The sequence below is a fragment of the Apteryx mantelli genome, chromosome 9 (assembly GCF_036417845.1).
Source record: "Apteryx mantelli isolate bAptMan1 chromosome 9, bAptMan1.hap1, whole genome shotgun sequence".
NCBI classification, from domain to species: Eukaryota; Metazoa; Chordata; class Aves; order Apterygiformes; family Apterygidae; genus Apteryx; species Apteryx mantelli.
Window position 1 is genome coordinate 30,597,613 of NC_089986.1, and position 18,665 is coordinate 30,616,277.

At 59.5% G+C, this 18,665-nt stretch overlaps 1 protein-coding gene across 1 annotated transcript in view; it reads right to left on the reverse strand.

Annotated features, from left to right (window-relative positions):
* The window catches only part of KIF1A (kinesin family member 1A), a 60,184-nt gene extending 58,300 nt beyond the window's left edge, over positions 1-1,884 (reverse strand). Inside the window, exon 1 of the mRNA XM_067301495.1 lies at positions 1,779-1,884. Within this exon, the coding sequence (XP_067157596.1) occupies positions 1,779-1,884 (106 nt within the window). The remainder of the gene's footprint in view (positions 1-1,778) is intronic.
* Positions 1,885-18,665: the final 16,781 nt, after the last annotated feature.

Sequence of the window (18,665 nt, forward strand, 5' to 3'; positions counted from 1 at the left end):
GGAACCAGGCCCCCCTCCCAGCAGTGCCAAAAGGGGTGTCCAGTCTGAATCCTGTCCTGTCTCCTGAGCAGCAGAGTTGGCCCAGAAAGGCTTCCTCAAGGAGAGGGAGAGCAGTTCTGGGATGGACATCCTGGGCAGGTGGAGCATCTCCGTACAAAAAGGCCAGGCAGAGACCAGTCAGGGATGATGCAGTCCCGCAGACCCTGCTCCAAGGCTCTGTGCAGCCTTGGAGACCTTTCAACCGTCTGCGCCCTGCTCCCCAGCCCATACCTGGTCCCTGGCAGGCAGGGGCTCGGCAGTGCTGCAGAGCCGCCCTGGCACCCTTGGGTGGACTCCTCTCCCCCAAGCCAGCAGCCTGCCTCCAGGGTTGTCATGGCAGCCCGGCGGCGCACACCGTGGAGGTGGCTCTTGCCAGCGTTTCACCCACAGTCGGTGACGTAGGAAGCTCCAGCCAGGCAGGAAAGAGGGAGTTATTTTAAACGCTGCCCCATCTGGAGGTTTTCAGAGCCAAAGGGGAGGGATTCGGCTGCCTTTTCCACCACGTATTTCCAGCACCCGTTATTTAAAGAGGCGAACGCTGGACAGGCCCCTCATGGGAGAGCCTGCTCTTGAAACCCCGAGCCATGTCTGTCCTGAAAAACACTGGTCCCTCAGCAAGCCTTGCTCCTGCGTTAGGAGCTGTCCGGCTCCCGCTGGCCGGGCCATGCCGTACACTGCAGCCAGGAGCACGTCTACGTTGGCCTGGTCCTTCCGGTGCGGCAAGGCCTCTCGGGCGCTGCGGTGCAGCAAAAGGGTGGCTGGAAGGAGGAGGAGGTTCTTCGTCAGGCCGCCAAGGCCAAGCAGAGGAAGCAGGCTGCACAGCAGAGCTGGCTCCACTGGGTCGCCAGCTCTTCCACACTGGTCCTGCTCTCCTCACTGCAGCTGCCGGGCCCAAGGAAACATGGGCTTGAGCGGCTGGTCCCCCTGGAGCAGCCATGCCACGTCCAAGGCTCACGAGGCAGCTCCAACAGCGAGCGAGGTAGCACACCACGCAGCACTGTCTCGGATCAGCACTGCGCTCTGGAAAATACCACGCTTCCCTTCCTGCCTTTCTCCGGCCCCTTCATCGCGTTGCTCCTGCGACTCTAAGTCTTGCAGAAGTGGTGAAGTGCGTCGCGATACTACCCCACGGTTCGCAGCACCCAGCCAGGCATCGCTGTGGTGGCACGCGCCCACGGCCTCACCCATCGGAGCTGCTCGCCGCTGGCTGGCAAAGGCACGCTTTCCAGCCGTGCTCGGGCACGCAGCCTCGGCATGGTCACGCTCAGCGCCCATCGCCAGAGCTGCACACTAGCATTTTCAAGCATTTCTAAATACTCCTCTCGCCCACATTTGCCATGGGACGCTGTCTAGGGCTGCCCCGCTCGGTACCGCCACAAACCGACGGCTCAACGCCGCCTCGCAGATACTGCCACTTCACCAGTGAGACCGTATTCGCCCACGGAAATGCCGATACCCGCCCCAGCATCCTCATTCTCTCCTCCAGACAGCACTGTGCACGATGGACGTCCATGCTGAAGGTCCCAGCAGCCCGCTGCTTGCTGTCGCAGCTGCAGCACGCAGCCGTTTCACGAGCAGACAAGCCACACGTGCTCCTTTGCTCTTCCACAGCGCTGCTTGCTGCCAGGACCCAGAGCAGTTCAGATCCCCTCGGCCTGCCAGCCCTGCTTTACAGTCAGCACAAGTGAGTCCCCTCCCCTTCCGCTGGGCCGCAGTGGTCCCCAAAGGCCGGTACTCACTCGTGGTGCTTCCTGACATCTGGATAATGCATTTGGATTCCCGGCTCATTTCCCGGGAGTTGAAGGGCCGCACTCTCACCGCCACCTTCACGGAGGCTCCCGCCATCTTGCCGGCCGGAGGTGGGTCCTGCTAACGGGGAGCGGAGCCACACGAGGAGCGTCCTGGAAAGGATGAGAAAATGAGGTTAGGAAAGCTGTCCCCGAGTCCTGCCCCCACTGCGCAGAGAGGTGAGCGAGGAACCAAACCACCGTCTTGCGGCTGTGCCAGAGAAATGAATGAAAAACTGAGTCTGCGTCAAGCCTAGACAACAATTTCCTAGGGTTTTCAGTAAAACAAAATCTCCTGGGTGCATCAGTTCATCACTGCACAAAATGTTTCCTTTGACCTGAAACAAAACATGTCGCTTCATCCCTCAATTTGCCTTTATTTTGCCTCTTCTGCCCTCCTTTTTATCCTAGGTCAGACATTCCAATGGAAAACACTGCATCCCATAATAAAGACTGAAAATTTTCATTCTGAAAACATAAAATGGTGCTACATGCTTAGCAGTTCAGAAATGAATCGTTTCTTTTAGAAAACAGAGGTGCGTCACACTCCCACCTTCTGAAAACTGCTTCCCCTTGCTTTTTCCAGTTGAAAATATTTGACGCCAGCCCCCGGGTTGGTTCAGGCCCCCCAGGCCCACCACTCCTCAGCACCTTTCCCAGGCACAGAGACCTTTCCAGCGGCAGGGAGCCAGCAGCAGAGCTGGCCAGCCCCAAGCGATTCACCAGGAGCCACCTGGTTTGGTGAATCCCCTGGGGTCACGGGACACGGCTGAGCGATGTGCAGGGCAGCTGCCCAACCCATGCCGGAAGCCCCCTAAAAACCTTACCGTCAAAAGCCAGGCTGTCACGTATCTCAGGAAGAGGGTAGGAGAGACTAAGAGTCATCACCTGCCTCTTTGCATTCGCACGGTATTTGTTAAATAAGCCCCTGCAGGGTTGTAGGAAGGCAAAAAGCCCAGTCTGACCCACGGAGAAAATTCCCTCCTGGCCCAAATCTGATCAACGCACATGAACCTCACCAGCTCCCTGGAGAGTCTCACTCCAACAGCCACAGCAGTGTTGTGTGCCTGCACCTTTTCTGGGGCCATGGACATCTCCAGGGCTTTGGAAAGAGGTAAAAACAACTGTCCAAAACCTAGGTATGAACAGGGGTAGAGGGAAGGACACTCCTTCCCAGCTCTCATCCCTGCATCTCCCACACCATCTCAAAGCCACTTCCAGCCCTCGCTCTGGGGATAGCACAACCATGAGCAAGACCAGCATCACGTCCAGGACCCACGCTAGCCAGCTCTGCTTGCCCTGCGGCTTCGCTTGCTGGGGCTGATCCCTCCCTTGCATCGCAGTACATCCACATCAGTGAATGAGGCTACGAGGGTGCTAACGCCACCGGTAACACCACCTGGGAACAGGTATCCCATCCCCTGCCGGCAAACCCACCAGAGCACACGACACCACACCCATCACCCGAGCCTCCTGCCTTCATCCATGCCGCAGAGCAGCAGAGACGGAAATGCGGGACCATGCAGATGGGGGGAGGAGGCGAAAGGAGAAGGCCTCCTGCATAAAAACTGCCGTTTGCCTCTCATTCAGCTCCTGGGAAAAATAAAAGCATCGCGTCAGCACGAGCGGTTCAGCTGGCAGCCCGGGTGCTCTGGGACGGCTCTGGGATAAACCGCCCTGGCGAGCACCAGGATTTTGCGGCTCACCCCGCGCCTTCCTCCCTTTTCTCCCACTGAACGCGCAGTTGCTGTCCCCAGCGCAAAGCGCACGCTGGGAAAGCGGGGCTCCCCTGCCGCGCTGGGCTGGGTGCCGCTAACGCCGGGCTGCGGCTCTCGGTGGGCCTCGGCAGGGCTCCTCGAGGCTTCCTCTGAAAATGGGGCTCAACGAGGAGACGGGACGGTGGCCCAGCTGCATGGCTCCTGCAGGACCAAAGCTGCGGGAGATGAGGCTCCTCTTCGTTCAGCCACCGGCCCCCTCCATCGACCTTCCCGTTGGGGTCCTGTTCCCAAGCGCTTGCAGTATCTCCACCGTGTCCCCCATCGCTCATCTAGACCAACGGCCTCAGGCCCTTCTGCCCTTCGCTGGAGAGCATGGAGGGTTGTCACTCAATAACTATTTTCCACTTAATCTAGCTAATCCAACAATCAATTTTCTCTCAAAGCGAGGGGGCATCTCTGCAAGACGAGCCAAAAAAGCCTCCTGAGAAGGGAGTGGGCAGGAGAAATTGTGAGGGCAGCTTAGGAAGGGAGACTCCATCTCCCATCCACGGCAGCCTCCCTCCGTATTCAGGGCCGTCCCCAGCGTGTCCCTAGGACACCGGCCAGCCCCAACCTCCACCCAGCAGCTTCCCGAGAGGAACAAAGCCAGGAAGCCCGCGGAGGGGACCAGGCTGGGATGCAAGCAGGAGGAAGAGGGCACGGAGCACCAGCGAGCAGGCCAGAGCAGAACGTGGGGGCGGCTGGGGAGACCTGCAGCAAGGAGGGGGACAGAGGGCTGCGGTGGTGGAGGTGGTCGTCGTGCAGTCAGCTAAAGCTTGAAGCTCATGACCATTTTTTCACTGCTTTTTCTATTTGATTATTAACTGCAAAAAATCACAAGCCAAAATGAGCAGCCCTAGAACATCTTTTAGAGCACCTGCTCTTCCCATTGCTGTCTTCCAGGCTCTTGGCAACTGGTCCCCGCCTTTCCCGATCCAAAATTAAGCCTTGCTGGGGTTAACCAGAGAAGGATGCCCAAGGTCCTTTCATCTTGTCCCAGGTTCTCTGGCCCCTTTTCCATTCCCTGCATGCTTCCTTCCTTCTCCATGAAGAGCCGATGATTTAGCAAAAGAATAGATACTTTCCATCTTTCCTTAGTGCTTCCCTTTTACCATGTTTCCTTAAAAATCAGCCCACTCTTTGACACCTTCCTCTCTCCACCGCCACCAGTTTCTGGTGCTTACTCAGACAGGCTTACTAAAATACATTCTTTTCATCTCATCTTGCAGTTCGTTCTCCATCATGCTCTAGGAGCTGTGAAAGTGAGAACAGGGCACACTTGCTTATACAGGGTAGAAAAAATTAAACTAAGGCACCAAAACAGCAGCTTGAGACAGGCCAGACACTGAGCAAGTGATCTGGCCTCTAGACCAAAAAGGAGTGAGTGATGACACAGCTCTGGTTACTCTAGCTGTGCTTACAAGTAACCAGGATGGGTTGCCCTCACCACAAGACATTTCCCCAGTGGAAATGAAAATACAACTGTATTTGTGGCAGACGAGGAAAAAATAGGAAAAAAAAAATTGGAAAGTGTCCCAAGAGAAGGGGGTAGTTTGAAATAAACTGAGTTTTGACAGCTGAGTTTTCAGTTCCAAAGGGAAAAAAAGATATATTTTGCCCAAAGACAGGTAGAGTCATGGCACACTGGAAAATTTGTAGCCACAAAATATTATAAGCTTGGTGCTTTCTTTCAAATATGCTTTGTCCATTTTGAAAGCATGCCTGCCTAGGAAGACGACAAATATTCATGCTAGGTAGGAGTCACCAAGCTCTACTCCCACTGCCCACCTTTGGCCAAGGTTCAGGATGGCTCCTGAGCTCACACTGCTCTCCGTCAGCAGTTGCACCTTTAAATCCCATTGACTTCAAAGCTCAAGCGTGTGCTCTCAGGATTTCCTGAACGCAGACTACTTTAAAGATGTGTTTAAGAACCTTGCCGAGCCCAGACCTGGTGAGCACAATGCAGTGTACAAACATGCTTCTGCCTTCTCCATTCTGTTGCTTTCTTGGGCAGCAAAAAAAATAAAAATAAATTTGACTCTGTGCCAAGGGGGAAAGAAAAAGTTGTTTTTCTGTAAAATGACAAAATATATTCCTGGGCGGAATGGCGGCATTCACAGGAGGCCATCTGCTCTAGCTGGCGCGTCCTGAAACAGAGACGGGCAGCACAGCCCCGTATTGCACAACCGGCGCTCAGGGACGATTGAATTGCTCCTCAGCTAAACTCCAAATGGCATTTGACAACTGCCCATGTCAAATGCTTTTCTCTCCTCCTCATGTAACCCACAGATCTCTCTTCTCCCAACAGCAGACGCCTTTCCTCTTTACTTCGAAAAAAGGCCCATTAGCATCTGAAAGTTAGTTTGCAGCGTTTCTCCCAGCATAAGGGCCCCCTCCGCGCTAGCAAGGCGGAAGCGCTCAGGTAAGGAGAGACGGCCCATCTCAGGTAGCCACTCAGGGGAGCGTGGAGGCCCGGAGCACCAACGTGGGATTAGACGAATCCACATAGGACGCATCCATCTGCAGCCACGAAAGGTGGTCTGGCTGCAACATCAGCTCAGGAAATCCCTGAACGCGGGAGCTGGAAGGGTCCAGGCAAGGGAAGGAGCTCTCAGTATAACCCCGCTCATGCTCTGCCTGCAGGCATGCGGAGCCAGCCTCCGGAGAGGGCAAGGGGCTCGCTGAGCCTTGGTCTCACCACAGCAGCCACGTTCTGGGTCAAGGCTTTGCCAGCACTGCCTCCCCAGTCCCCAGAGGGATGGCCGGCTGCTGACAGGACAGGGAGGAACTGGGCCAGGTCTCCCGGGCTCCGGCCTCGCGTCACAGACCACCCTGCCATCCCCCTCGGCCACGCTGCAAGAGTCACCTTCCCGGGGCAGCAGGGCGCCAGAGACTCCCCTGGCACCTCGTGCTAGGGGACCTGGTCAGGACCTGTGTCCACCCTGTCCAGCAGCCCTGCCTGCCCAGGGACTGACCACTCGCCGGCATGGGTGACTTCAGACCCTGCCCTTGCTCCCTCCTGCTCCCACACTGTTTCCTATCGGAGCCCACCAGGACCTCGGCCATTCCTCCAGCCCTACCACTGTCAGCACCCATAAGCTCTGGTTTCTCCTCCTCCTCTGTCCCACTTTCCTGGCACCACTCCTTGCTGCACGGCCTCAATCCGTGGCTGTCCGTAGTCCTCCGCGGGGCCTGTCTGCATCACGTGGGGCTGGCGGGGACTGCTCACTCCCCCCTAAACCAGTGACCCCTCCTTTTAACCCCTGCTGCCTACAGCTCAGGGTTAGCTTGCCGCTCCTCCTGGGAAGCTGCTCCATACCTCATTGCTCTGAGAGCTAGAAACCACCTGCATTTCCAGCAGGAATTTTCTCCTGGACAGTACATCCTTGAACAGCCTAATACTAGTGTTGTCCTCAAGCTAAAATTGCTCTTTTTGCTCTCCCCAGTGTCTACCCTGGCATATTTCTAGAAAGCTATCTGTTTTATTAGGCTCGCTCGGCTCGGCAGCACAGACTTCTCTCCCTGCCGTTATTCCCAGCCCCGTGTCTGCTGCAGAGCCGCAAGAAGTAACCCAGGCTCCATTTTCTGTGTTGGAGCAGCTCCATCCATTTCCTCAGGATTCATCAGCCAGCAAAACACAGCTTCCTCCTTGCTCCTCTGCAGCTTTCTAGCCCCATCTCGTTTTCCTACCTGGGTCCGTGTTCTCGCCCCGGGCGCCAGCACTAAAAGGCTGTACGTGCCCCGAACCAGGGTGGAGCAGCTGAGGACCTGCTTGGCAAGCAGATGCCACTGGGCTTCAGCAGGCTCCAGATCAGCCCCTGCTTGAAACACCGCAGCTCCTCCTGCGCTGAAGCGGGCTACAGCACATGGCTCAGCTCAGACCCCGCTTGGTGGCTCCCGGCCACAGTGCTCCCAGGGGAATCTCGCTCCATGTCCCCTTCCCGTTTGCTGGGGGCAGTAGGGATTCCCACCTCAGCTCCAGCCCCCCTTCATCCAGCCCTTCAATCTTAGGGTGGCAGCATCTTCTTGGGAAGCCCTTTGCACCAAAAATCTTATTTCTCCCACGGGGGCACAACGGTGCAGGCAGGCTGCACACACAGAGCCCCCAGGTCCCTGGAGGAGCCCCAGTGCCAGCGCGAGCTGGGAAATGCTTTCGGCAAGGTGGGAAGGAACCGCGCGAGGATCCGCCAACCTCCACGCGCCCTGGAGCGGAGTGCCCCAGGAAGCACCAAGCCTCTCAGACAACCAGCCCCACATGCACACCAGCAGGCTCAGCTCTGTTTGAAGCCTGGTCTCCTTCTCTTGCCGCTGTTCCCCTCCAGGCACAGCTACAGGGAGGAACTGAGCCTACAGTCCCCCTACGATGGCAGCAGCCAGTTCGATAGAGCCACGGCTAGAACCAGCAAGGCCAGCCACAGGTGCTTAGTCCTTTACCGGGGAGGTTCAGATCGCCCAGGAGAGGTGGATACACCACAACGGGCAGGGTCTTGCACGCCAGTTGTTTTAATTCCTCCTTCACCCAGTCCAATCCCAGATGGAGAATCCACACACCAGGCTGACCCAGTGGGGTGAACTACCCGTGCTGTCTGGCTCTAAGTACCAAACCCAGCCCTCCTGGGACTGCCTGCAAGAGCCAGGGGCTGCATGTCCCATGCTGGGAAAAGGCAGGAGAGGCAGAGAGCAGAGGGAAACCACTGGGGCAAGCAGCCTCACCCAGGGCAGGAGGAGAGGAAGGCTCGGCTGGCCCAGGGAGGGCTGAGCCGAGCAGACAGGCTGCCTCTTCTCAGGGACAGTCAGACACTGCCTGCTTAATCTGCCATCGAGAGAAATTCAATAACCTGGTATCAGTCTTTCACTGGGAACAGTCCAGCAACATGCCTGGCTCCTGGGCAGGGACCTCTGTGAACCAGGCAAACAAGGCTGATCTCACACGTCCACCGGAAAATGGAGATGAAACGCTACAGAAGGAGGTTCTCGTATTTCAATTCACAGGTGGCTGAAACTATTCAACATGATTGCACCAGGTCCCAAATCCCCACTCCTTTCCCACCTAAACTCCCAGCAAACCTCCATCTCCTTCCAGAGACATTTCACTCAGGAGGGACTGCAGAGGTGCAGAGAGGGGACGGCAGAGTCCCCTGGGCCAGAGCGTTGGGGGGCCACGGCTGAATCCTCCTGAAGGGCAGGAGCAGGGGTCTCTCACCCCCTCCGTGCACAAGAGCCCTACTTAGCTCTTCTGATCCAACTGGCACACCCACGAGCCCTTGACGGCCAGGAGACAAGCGTAAGGCCTAGAGAGTTACAATTAACTGGATCGGCTAAGATTAACTGGGCAGAGATTAGCTGAAGAGATCTCCTTTAAGCCAGAGGACTATCCACCCACAGCCCTACCCCTCTCTTCTGTCCCACCAGGGCTGAGAAGTGACCAGCAGGAGAGGGTGCCCCTCCAGCATCCCAGGACCTCCTCCACAGCCTACACCTCACACAGGGAAAAGCGTCACTGGAAATCTGGAAACCTGTCCCCTCATGCCCACCTAGGGGCTAAAGCACGCCGTGGTTCATGTGACACTAGGCTCCTGCTGATTTGCTGCTGGCAGGTCGGCCGCAAGCTCCAACGCCCCAAGCCTAGCATGGGGCAACGGCTTCGTGCTCAATGGTGCGCCCAGCAAACTGCCTTCCAGCGGCAGAAGGCAGCTCTGGGAGGTCAAGAGCTGTCTGCGACAAGGGAAACCCAAAGTTTCTCCTTTCGTCTGCATCGCCTCTGCAGCGAGGGCCAACATCGCACCTGGTTGTGCCCTGCATGGGGAGAAGGCGCAAGGTGCTCTCAGCCAGGAATGGGCTTCATTTTAATAAATAACCGTTTCCCCGTATCCCTCACCAGGAGCCAGATGCTAGGCTCCCCACCCTCTGCTTCTAGGCCAGGGGAAGGACCACCGGCACAGCTGCAGCCCCCCGCCTTTCCTCCGAGCACCCGGTTTCCCCACAGGGACAGCAATGCTCAGCAGAGGGCTGGGGGCTTGCTGGCCCCCCTCGGGACGGAGCCCGACCCGGTCTCCGCCGCCCGAATGACACGACAGCATCGGCGTCTGGCAGCCGAGCGCCGCTGCTCCTCTCCGCCGGCTTTCTGCGGCTGCCCGGGCCCCTCCCCTCCGCAGCCCGGTGCGATATTAAAACCCTGCTTGATCCCTATCGCCAATCCATCTCAGGCACCCGGAAATTGCTTTTTTGCAGACATCAGCCTCCAGCCCAGAGGGCTGAAGAAAGCATGGAGAAGCATTTCCCCTCCCTCCGTCTGCTCTGGAGCTGTCCAGAAATCAGCAGTTGTTGCTCTCGGACTCTCCGGAGCCCGGGATTTCTGTGGGCCGGCCAAGGGAAGGGCCCTGGCCCCAGAAATCCACGCAGCCCTCTTGGCAGCAAGGGCCTTGGCACTGGGAGCATCTCTGCCCTGCTTTTCTCCCCCGGACCGAGGCACTTGGCTTCCTACGAGGGGAAATGCCCGAGACTGCAGTCAGGAAGCTCCCTGCAGCCCCGCACAGCGCACGGCGCTGTGACAGTGCAGTTTTTGAAAGAGCAGCACATGCAAACAGGGAAGGAGCTTGGAGGGCAGCACGGGGCAAATCAACAGCAAAGGCCAGGCTCGCCGGCCTCCCCGGCAGTCAGGGGAATGTGCCCATCGGCCCCAGCCAAAATCCACCCCCGCTTCTTCGGCCCCGTGCTGATCCCCCCCAGCCCGACCGACACGGCAGAGCGGTGCCAAGCTACACGAGCGGCGGGCCCGGCACCCCGGCCGCGGGGGAGCCCGCATGCCCGCCCGTGCGACGCGCACAGGGACTCCTCCTGCGGGGCCCCCAGGGGCCCGGCGGAGATAACAACGGGCTGATGTCACGGTCTGCCGGCACTCGTTCCCCGCTCCGGCCGGCGTTTGTCGCGGGCGAGCCGCCCCGCGCCGCTCCTCCTCGCCTCCCGCTCGCCCAGCACAAAGCCCCGAGCTGATGCGGGACCACACGTCAGGGCAGCTTTCGGCCATTTGCAGCCCCCAAAGAATTTCAGTGCAGATTTTGGATAGCAAATTTAAGCCTGCCGGCGAAAGGCTTTTCTCTTCCTAGCCCTTGGCCAGGCCCCTTAGAAGGCAGCGGGTTCATCATCACTGCTGGAAGGGTGAATCACCTTTTCTCCATCGCCTGGTCCCTTGATCGCCTGTTTTGCACACAAAAACCCATGTCACCGAAAAACCACGCAATAAAATGCAGTCTGTTCTGCGTGGAAGCCACCTCCTTCATACTAAACGCAATGGCTAGGGCGGGCAGCGGGCGAGGAGGGGGCTCGGCAGCCTGGCAGACACGCCGGCTGCTTGCACAGGTCCCACCACCCCGTGACAGCGGGCTGCAGGGAACAGCGCTGGAAGCAAACACCAAGCAGACAGAGAAACCGCACGGCTCAGGGGCTAGAGCCCTGGCCACGCACGGCGGGAGGAATCGCATCCGGCTCCGCACGAGCCACCCGCCGCCTCCCTCGGCCCTGCGCAGCCAGCTGCCACCTCCGAAACAAAATGGAGGTCAGCGGCGTCACGCCGGGCCGGGGCTCAGCCCAAGCCCGCGCAGCCAGGGCTGGGGCACCACCTCTGCTCAGTGAGCACGGCTGAGACCTGCCTCGGAGGAGAAGAAACAAAACCAGCAAGGAAATATATATTAAAAATTGCTGCCGCTTTCTTGTCCCTCAGAGCCTGGCCACCCAGGCTCTTGAGCTGCAAAATGAAGGGGGGGGGGGGGGGAACATCTCCCAAAGACGACTGTTTCCTCGCCCCGCAGAAATCCAACCCCAACGGGTGCCCAGCCCGCGCAGGGCCCAGGCCACCCCACCAAGGAACTGCTCCAGCAGCTCCGCAAGTCAAAGACGGCCTTGCCGTAAGGTTGCGCAAAGACAACGGGGATGCTCAGCTGTATTCCGGGGAGGCACCGCGCTCGGGGTCCTCCTCCGGCATCGTGGGGCCCTGCAGCCGAGGCACGGGAACACCACAAGGTGAACTCAAGCCCCGTAACGTACCTGGGGGCGGAGGGGCTCGTGGAGATGCCCCTGCTCCCCTCTGCCCACCTGAGCAGGTCTCCAGCAGGAGCAGGTCAGGGCACCGGCGCTTTCTGCTCCTACAGCCACAGGGGCCACAGCCCTGCCAGAGGAGACCTCTGATGCACAGTGACTCTGTGCGCCGGAGGGTCATTTCTGACATGAGCAGGCAGCTTCTAGCTCACCCCTGCAAGAAATCCCAGGGCTCAAGGGCAGCACGGACACACCTGACTTTCTACGGGAGAAACTAGAGGCCTGGGCTCTGCACGTGCCTGAGGTCTAGGTGAAGCTGCCACGGAGGGAAGAAGAGGGAAGACAAAGGGGGCAGGTGCAGGGCTGCTCCCCCAGAGCCGGGGGAACGAGCAGTGATGGGTACGAGACTCTGTACCAGCATCTCCAGCCAGGGACCACCTTCTTCTCAAGCCAAAAATGAGCAACGCTGCCCCGCAATGACATGGCAGCCATTACCGAGCTGCCCCCAAGCCCAAGGTCAACAAAGGCGGCTCGCCCTTGTGAGGCATCCAAGGGCCACGGCTTCACTGTGCTCCCCTAGCAGGGGAGCTGCCCACCGACAAGCAACAGCCCCAGCCATGGCATCCCGCCGCTCCCTCCACCGCTGCCGTTGACTCTGAAGCAGACTGATGACGTCTCAAGACCGCTCGCTTTCGCGGCGAGAGGCAGCTGCGCCCAGGGGAGCCGGCGCAGGTCGGGATGCAGCGCCCACAGGGCAGCGGCGGTTGCCCCGGGGCGAGGGGGGGGGTGCGGGGACGGCGTCCCCCGGCCCGTCCTGCCGCGGGGCCCGCAGAGGCGCCACCCCGGGGCCGCCCGCGGGCGAGGCCGCGCCGGGCGGGATCCTTCTGGAAGCCGCGGCTGCCCGCCTCGGCGCCGCCCGCGCTCGGGGCGCCGCGCCCGGCCCCCCCGGCCGAGCCTCGGGGTCCCGCAAAATGGCCGCCGCCCCCCCCGGGACCCCCGGCGCGGACCGACACGGCGGCGCAGCCCCGCCGCTCGCCGAGGGCCGCGGCGGCAGCAGCAGCGACCGCGCCGCGCCGCCCCCGCCCCGCCCCGCCCGCCGCATCGCGGGCGGCTCCGCAGCGGCGCGGCCGCGCAGCCACCGCCCCGGGCGCGGCGCGGAGCGGAGCTGTCCTCCGCGGCACGCCCTTACCTGTGCCCGGCTCAGCGGGTCGCTGCGCTCAGCCGCGGGCGGGGGGCGCCGGCATGGGGCCGCGCCGAGCCGAGCCGAGCCGACCCGAACTGCGCCGAGCCGAGCCGAGCCGCGCCGCGCCGAACCGCGGTGCCCGGCGGCTGCGGGCTGGCAGCGGCTCCGTCCCTGCGGGTCCCCGCCCGCCCCGCCCCCCGCGCGCTGGTTGGCTGCGGCCGCGCTGCCGCCAGAGGGGGGAGCGGGGGGGGCGGGGGGATGGAGGGGAACGGAGGGGGGGGGGCGCGAGCCGGTGATGGAGCGGTGACGTCAGCGCCCCCCGCCCGGCCCGCGCTGCGGAACCGCCGCAAGGGCGAGGGAGCGGGGCGGGGCGGGGCCCCCTGCGGCGCGCGCGCCCCCCCCCCCCCCGCCCCGCGGCGTCACCTGGCAACCGCCCCCCGCCCGGCAACCGCCCCCCGGGCTGGGCCCGGCCGCGGCGCCGGGAGGGAGCCGCCGGTGCCTCAGCGGGGCGGCGGGGTCGCACCCTCGGCCCCTCCCGCAGCCGTGGCACAGCCCGGCTCCTCCGGCTGCTTTGGGGGTCCTGCCGGGGGGGGAGCAGCCTCACCTGCCCCCCGCCCCTGGGCCGCACCCCGGCCCGCCGGTCGGCGCGGAGCTGAAGAGCATCACGGATGTGCCAGCGGCCAGTGACGCTGCTGACTGCGGGCCCTCCCGCGTGCAGGGCAGAAGCACCAGCGGCTAAAAATAGCTGAAAGCTCCAGCTTTTCCGTCGTTTTCCCAGGGATGAGCCGTGCCACAGCTGCTCTGGACCAGCCTCCTCCAGCCAAAGCAAAGGCCTCCGCGGGGCCAGCGCTGCCACAGGCCCCTCACCCGCAGCCGCGGGCAGGGGGGCCGCCGCCTATATGCTCCCCTCGCGCCTGGGGCCTGGCCGGCCGCACACGGCACCCGGGCTGCGAGGTGGCTGTTGGCCGCGTGCTGCGACGGCCGGTGTGGCAGCCGAGGCAGGGGGAGGCCAGCTTTCGGCAGCGGCACGGCCGGCTGAGGGGCTGCCCAGCTCCCTTAGGGTGCTCTGGGCCAGGGCCAACCAGCGTGGGGAGAGCGGGGCAGGGCTTTCCGCCCGCCTCTCCTTGCGGAGGTGACGCCTGAGCATCCGCTGTGGGGATGGAGACCTAGCACCCCCGTCCTCCTTGCCGTGATCATCCTGCTCCCTCAGCTCCTCGCCTGGAGCTGCCCCTCACCCTCGCCAACGCCAGTGTCCTCCAAACCCGGCAGCTTGCCAGCGGTTGCTTCTTTTAGCATCTGTTAAAGATTTTCTTCCACTGAAATAACTGATTAAACCTGATAAAACCACCCTGCCCCTCTCTCCCATGGAGCTGTCCCCAATCTGCACAGGCAGCTGTCAGCGTGCACTGTCCCCCTGGCTGGACAAGTTCTCCTGGGCCACCCACTTGCATTTGGAAGTGAAAATGCCGGCACCCCAGCCATCTGGATGGAGGTATTTAGACCGACAAGGAAAGATTGTATCTTCACTGCCAGCTGTTTTGAGTAGCACATCACAGCTTTTCTATTTCCAAGAACAGCGCCGCTGCTCCTGCTCAACCCGTAATGGTGGTCAAGAAATAAAGTGCCCCACTTCCCTGCCTCTTCACAGTGCTTAGAGGTGGGAAGGTGCTTTGTAGCACAAGCCACGCATCTCCTCCCCTGTCTTTTCTGGAAGACTCTCTGGAGGACAGGCAGGAGAAAGGTCCTTCAGCTGCCTGCCTATATATCAGGGCTTTCGTTTCTGTGATTAAGTGTTTCAGGGCAGAACTTGCAGTGCTGCAAGCCTGGATCTAGCAGTGACCCCAAAGCTGGAGACTCCCCTCAGCGGAGGGAACCAGTCCTGGCTGGAAGGGGCAAACAGCCTGGGCACGGCACCAGTGCCACATCCTGCACTGGGCAAACCTCCAGCTAGCGAGGCTTTTTGCTAGGCGGATGAAGAGGAAGGATATGAGACAACCAGCGTTATTGGACTAGCGTCTTTGAGATCCCAGCGCGCTCCCAAGAAATCATCCATCAGACATCTGTTGCAAGATTGTTCATATCAGAGCAGTCTGACCCACTGGTCCCCAGCAGAGGCTGGAGAGGGGATTGATTATTACTCACTTGGCAAAGAGCAGCCGCTCGGCAATGGGAAGAAAGGGAGGGCGGAAGAAAGAGGCTTGAACGGACCACTCTGAAATCACACCAGCTTGACTCTTGCCTCCCCTTGACTGCCTGCTTCAGATGCGAGCTGCTGCTGAGCCTCCCCTGCCTGAGGCAGGGAGACATTTACAGGAGGAGACAATTTAACAAACCTGGAAAACATCTTCTTGCCTACACCCCCTGCCTAGAAATCAATGGCAGAAGTTGCCCCTCTCCTGACATTTCTCATTAAGCATTTATCGAGATGCTGTTGTTTCTCTTTTTCAGGTTTTCCATCCTCCAAGTTGAGTCCCCGTGGGATCCTCACAGTTCCTGGGTCTGACTTCGTTCCTGAAAACCTTGGCTTCTTCCCCCTTTTTTGCACTATGGGGTGACCCAGGGCAGGGGGAGTGAGCGAGCACTCCCGAACCAGGCTGGGGGTAAATCTGCTCTGCTTTGACACCACTGCTTCTGCTGCACACCCACAGCATGGATCCAGAAGCCATGACACGCATGTGGACCTGCATGTGAACACATGCCAGTTATAACCCGTCCGATGGCAGTCCTGACATGGCCAGCCCACAGTTCTGGCACAGGACATGGGGTTGGTACCTCACCAGGGGATCTGTTATAATAAAGGACTTCAGACTACCCCTCTTTCCCTGGAGTACAAGGTGAGGTTCACATTTGCACAGAAGCCCCCGATAAAGGCACAGCAAGCAAGAGCTTGACAGTCAGCAAACAGATACAGGGGCCCCAATGTGCAAGCCCTTCCCAGCAACATTTCCTTCCAGAAACCACCAGCTCATTTGTATTTTAAATCATGATATTGTCCCAGAGTGCCCTGGTGCGAAGGCCAGGAAGGCCGATGGGGAGGAGAAGCCTGCCCTTCCCTGGTGAGCGAGGCTCTGTCCACCCCGAACTCCCTCCTTGCTGCAGCCCAAGGCGTGAGGGCACAGTGGGGAGGTGAGTGTTACTCAGGTGCCAGCTGTGTTTTTGTCTCCACTGATGATGGCTTTAGCCGCACGGCCCTGTCACACCCCATTGCCAGCCGTGTATTTGGCCAAGCTGGGTCCTGGTGCCCCACAACAAATTCACATAGCAGAAGGCACCTGAGCACCACTCTGCCTCTCGTTGCTGGCCAAGGGACAGGTTTTCTCTCCCAGCCCTACCTTCCTACCTCCATACTTGCTTCCTGCCTTGAAGGAGCCGCAGCAAGGTGGGGGACATTGGGACTTCTCCTGGCAACCCAGAGCTATGGAGAAGGCAGAGCAGTATGAAAAAGGAGGTGGGACAGTGTTCCCTACATGGCTTCCACCATCCATTTTTTACAAGCAGAGTGGAGCCTCAGGCTAGGTCTCTCCAGCCTGGGTGCCAGGGGACATTGCACATGCTCTACACTCTTTTGTTGGCCTTTGGGATGTGACAAGGTGTTGTTCCTCAACAACCCCTCTCATCCTCACTTCTGTAAATGAGGAACCAGCAGCAACTGCCAGGCTAGTAGCTATTTCCACCATCTGTGCAGCAACACAAGCTCTCTGCTCCGACCTGCTCCAAGCTCCTCTCGGAGAAGAGCAGCTGGCCGGTCACAGCACGCCTCAGGCAGCAGCACTCTCACCATTCAAAGAGGCGCAGTCACCTAGCCCATTAAAGGCCCCACGATGCAGCTGCCTGATGGGGTTTGGGCTGAACTTTTTGCCCCCAAGCCCCAATGCAGGAGCACCTAAGCACATACCAAAGTCTTGTACCTAAACAGGTCTGAAACATATGCCAGCACGCTCTGCTGAACAGGTAAAGCCATGCAAAGTGACGGATGCTGTGCAGATCTCATCTCTTAACCAAGGAGAAATCTAGCTGGTGAATCTGGAAGCAGAACTGAGCAGAGCTTGTTCTCCACAGCTTATTGTACCTGCCCCAATGCAGGAGGCAGAGGCAGTCTTCAAGGCCAACAGAGCTAGTCAGCTATAGACAGATCGTTTCTAGACACGCTTTGGTTTGAGTTGAAGCAGAGTTTAGTACATCCCACTAAGGCAAAGCCTGCACGTTTTTTCATCTTCATTAATCTCAGCAGATAAGGGCAATAGTCTGCAGGGAAAGGCCTGGCCGAAACTGCATTTGCAGAGGATAATAAACGGGATCGTGTGTTTGCATGGCGGGGGGCAATGTGCCAGCAGCAATCGCAGTGGCACAGCTGATCCTGCCCCAGACACCTCCTTTGGCACCAGCAGCCCCAGGCATCACCCCCTGCCCTGCAGGCCAGGAGAAGGGGCCGGATGGGCTGCCCTTACTGGGACACACGGACACGTAAGGGGAAGGGGCTCCCTGCCTCCTGCTGCAGATCAAAATGCCAGCCCCAGGCACATGCCATTGAGCCATGCTGCCACAGGGAGCCCTGACCAAGCAGTGTGACTGCTTACGGTTGCACTCACAACTCAGGGAGAAGAGTTCCTCAAGTGTCATCTTAGCCAGCCACCCATGGCAGGGAGATGGACAGCCCCAGCAGGGGCCAGGGCCATGGCAGCCTGGTAACACCGAGTGACAAGTCACCTCTCCTGCACCAAACCAGCAAGCTTTTGGGGACTTTCCACCTCATAAGCATCATCTCCAGCCCTGAGTTGTTGGCTCACAACTCTTCAGGGAAGCACCTGTAGAGCTCGGGGCAGGGGGAAGGGATGGGCAGAGGTTCATGGAGAGATGCAGCCAGTTGCTGCAAAAAGCACATCTCTTAGCATCTTTTTACAAGACAACACGCAGGTCCGCGCTACTCTGGGTTACTCCTGCCCGCTGCTGGCTGAGCAGGGACAATACTGGTCCCAGAGGAGATCAGATCAGGAAGCTGGAAGGTGGCCAGGGAGCGAGCGCCTGGCTCTGAGCCACAGTCCATTCATCTGCCGGAAATGCAGGAGCCTTGCCAGCTCCTCGCGGCCGGGGACCCGCTCCCAGACCTGCCGAGAGCCTGCAACGGGCAGCTCTCAGGGTCATGGCATTTGCGTTTTGGAGTTGATATGACCCATGATTCTCATTTGTGCGAGGAACATTATGGGCTTCAGCAGAGCCGTAGTCCTTCACCCAGCTTTGGGCTGCATAAAGGAGATCAGAATCACTCATGTGGAAATCTGGCACAGCTAAGAGGGAGCTGCCTTGGCTGTTGACAGGCATGGCATGACGGACGAGATGCACGTGTGATGGACCATGAGCATACGCGATGGACAACAGGCACACGCGCTGGATGATGGGCACACATGACGGATAACAGGCACAGCATGCTGAACAGCAGGCACAGCATGATGGAGGACAGGCACACACGATGGAAGACAGACACAGCATGATGAAGGATGGTCACAGTGTGATGGATGGTGGGCACAATGTGATGGACCCCAGGCACACATGATGGATGACAGACACAACGTGACAGATAATGGGCACACAGGACAGAGGATGGGCATGCTGCGATGGACCATGGGCACACATGACAGATGACAGTCACAGCATGACGGACAATGGGCATGGTTTGATGGACCACAGGCACACTTGACAGGTGTGGTACGTTGAACAACAGGCATGCTTGTCATGCAACATCAGAGTGTACTGTAGGACATGTCACAAGACCAGTGAGCTGGGCCGAGCCTGCAGGAGCATGGCTTGCTCCAGGAGGGTCTGTGGCTGCTGCAGAGGCATGTCCGACCTCATGGCTCTGCTCTTGGG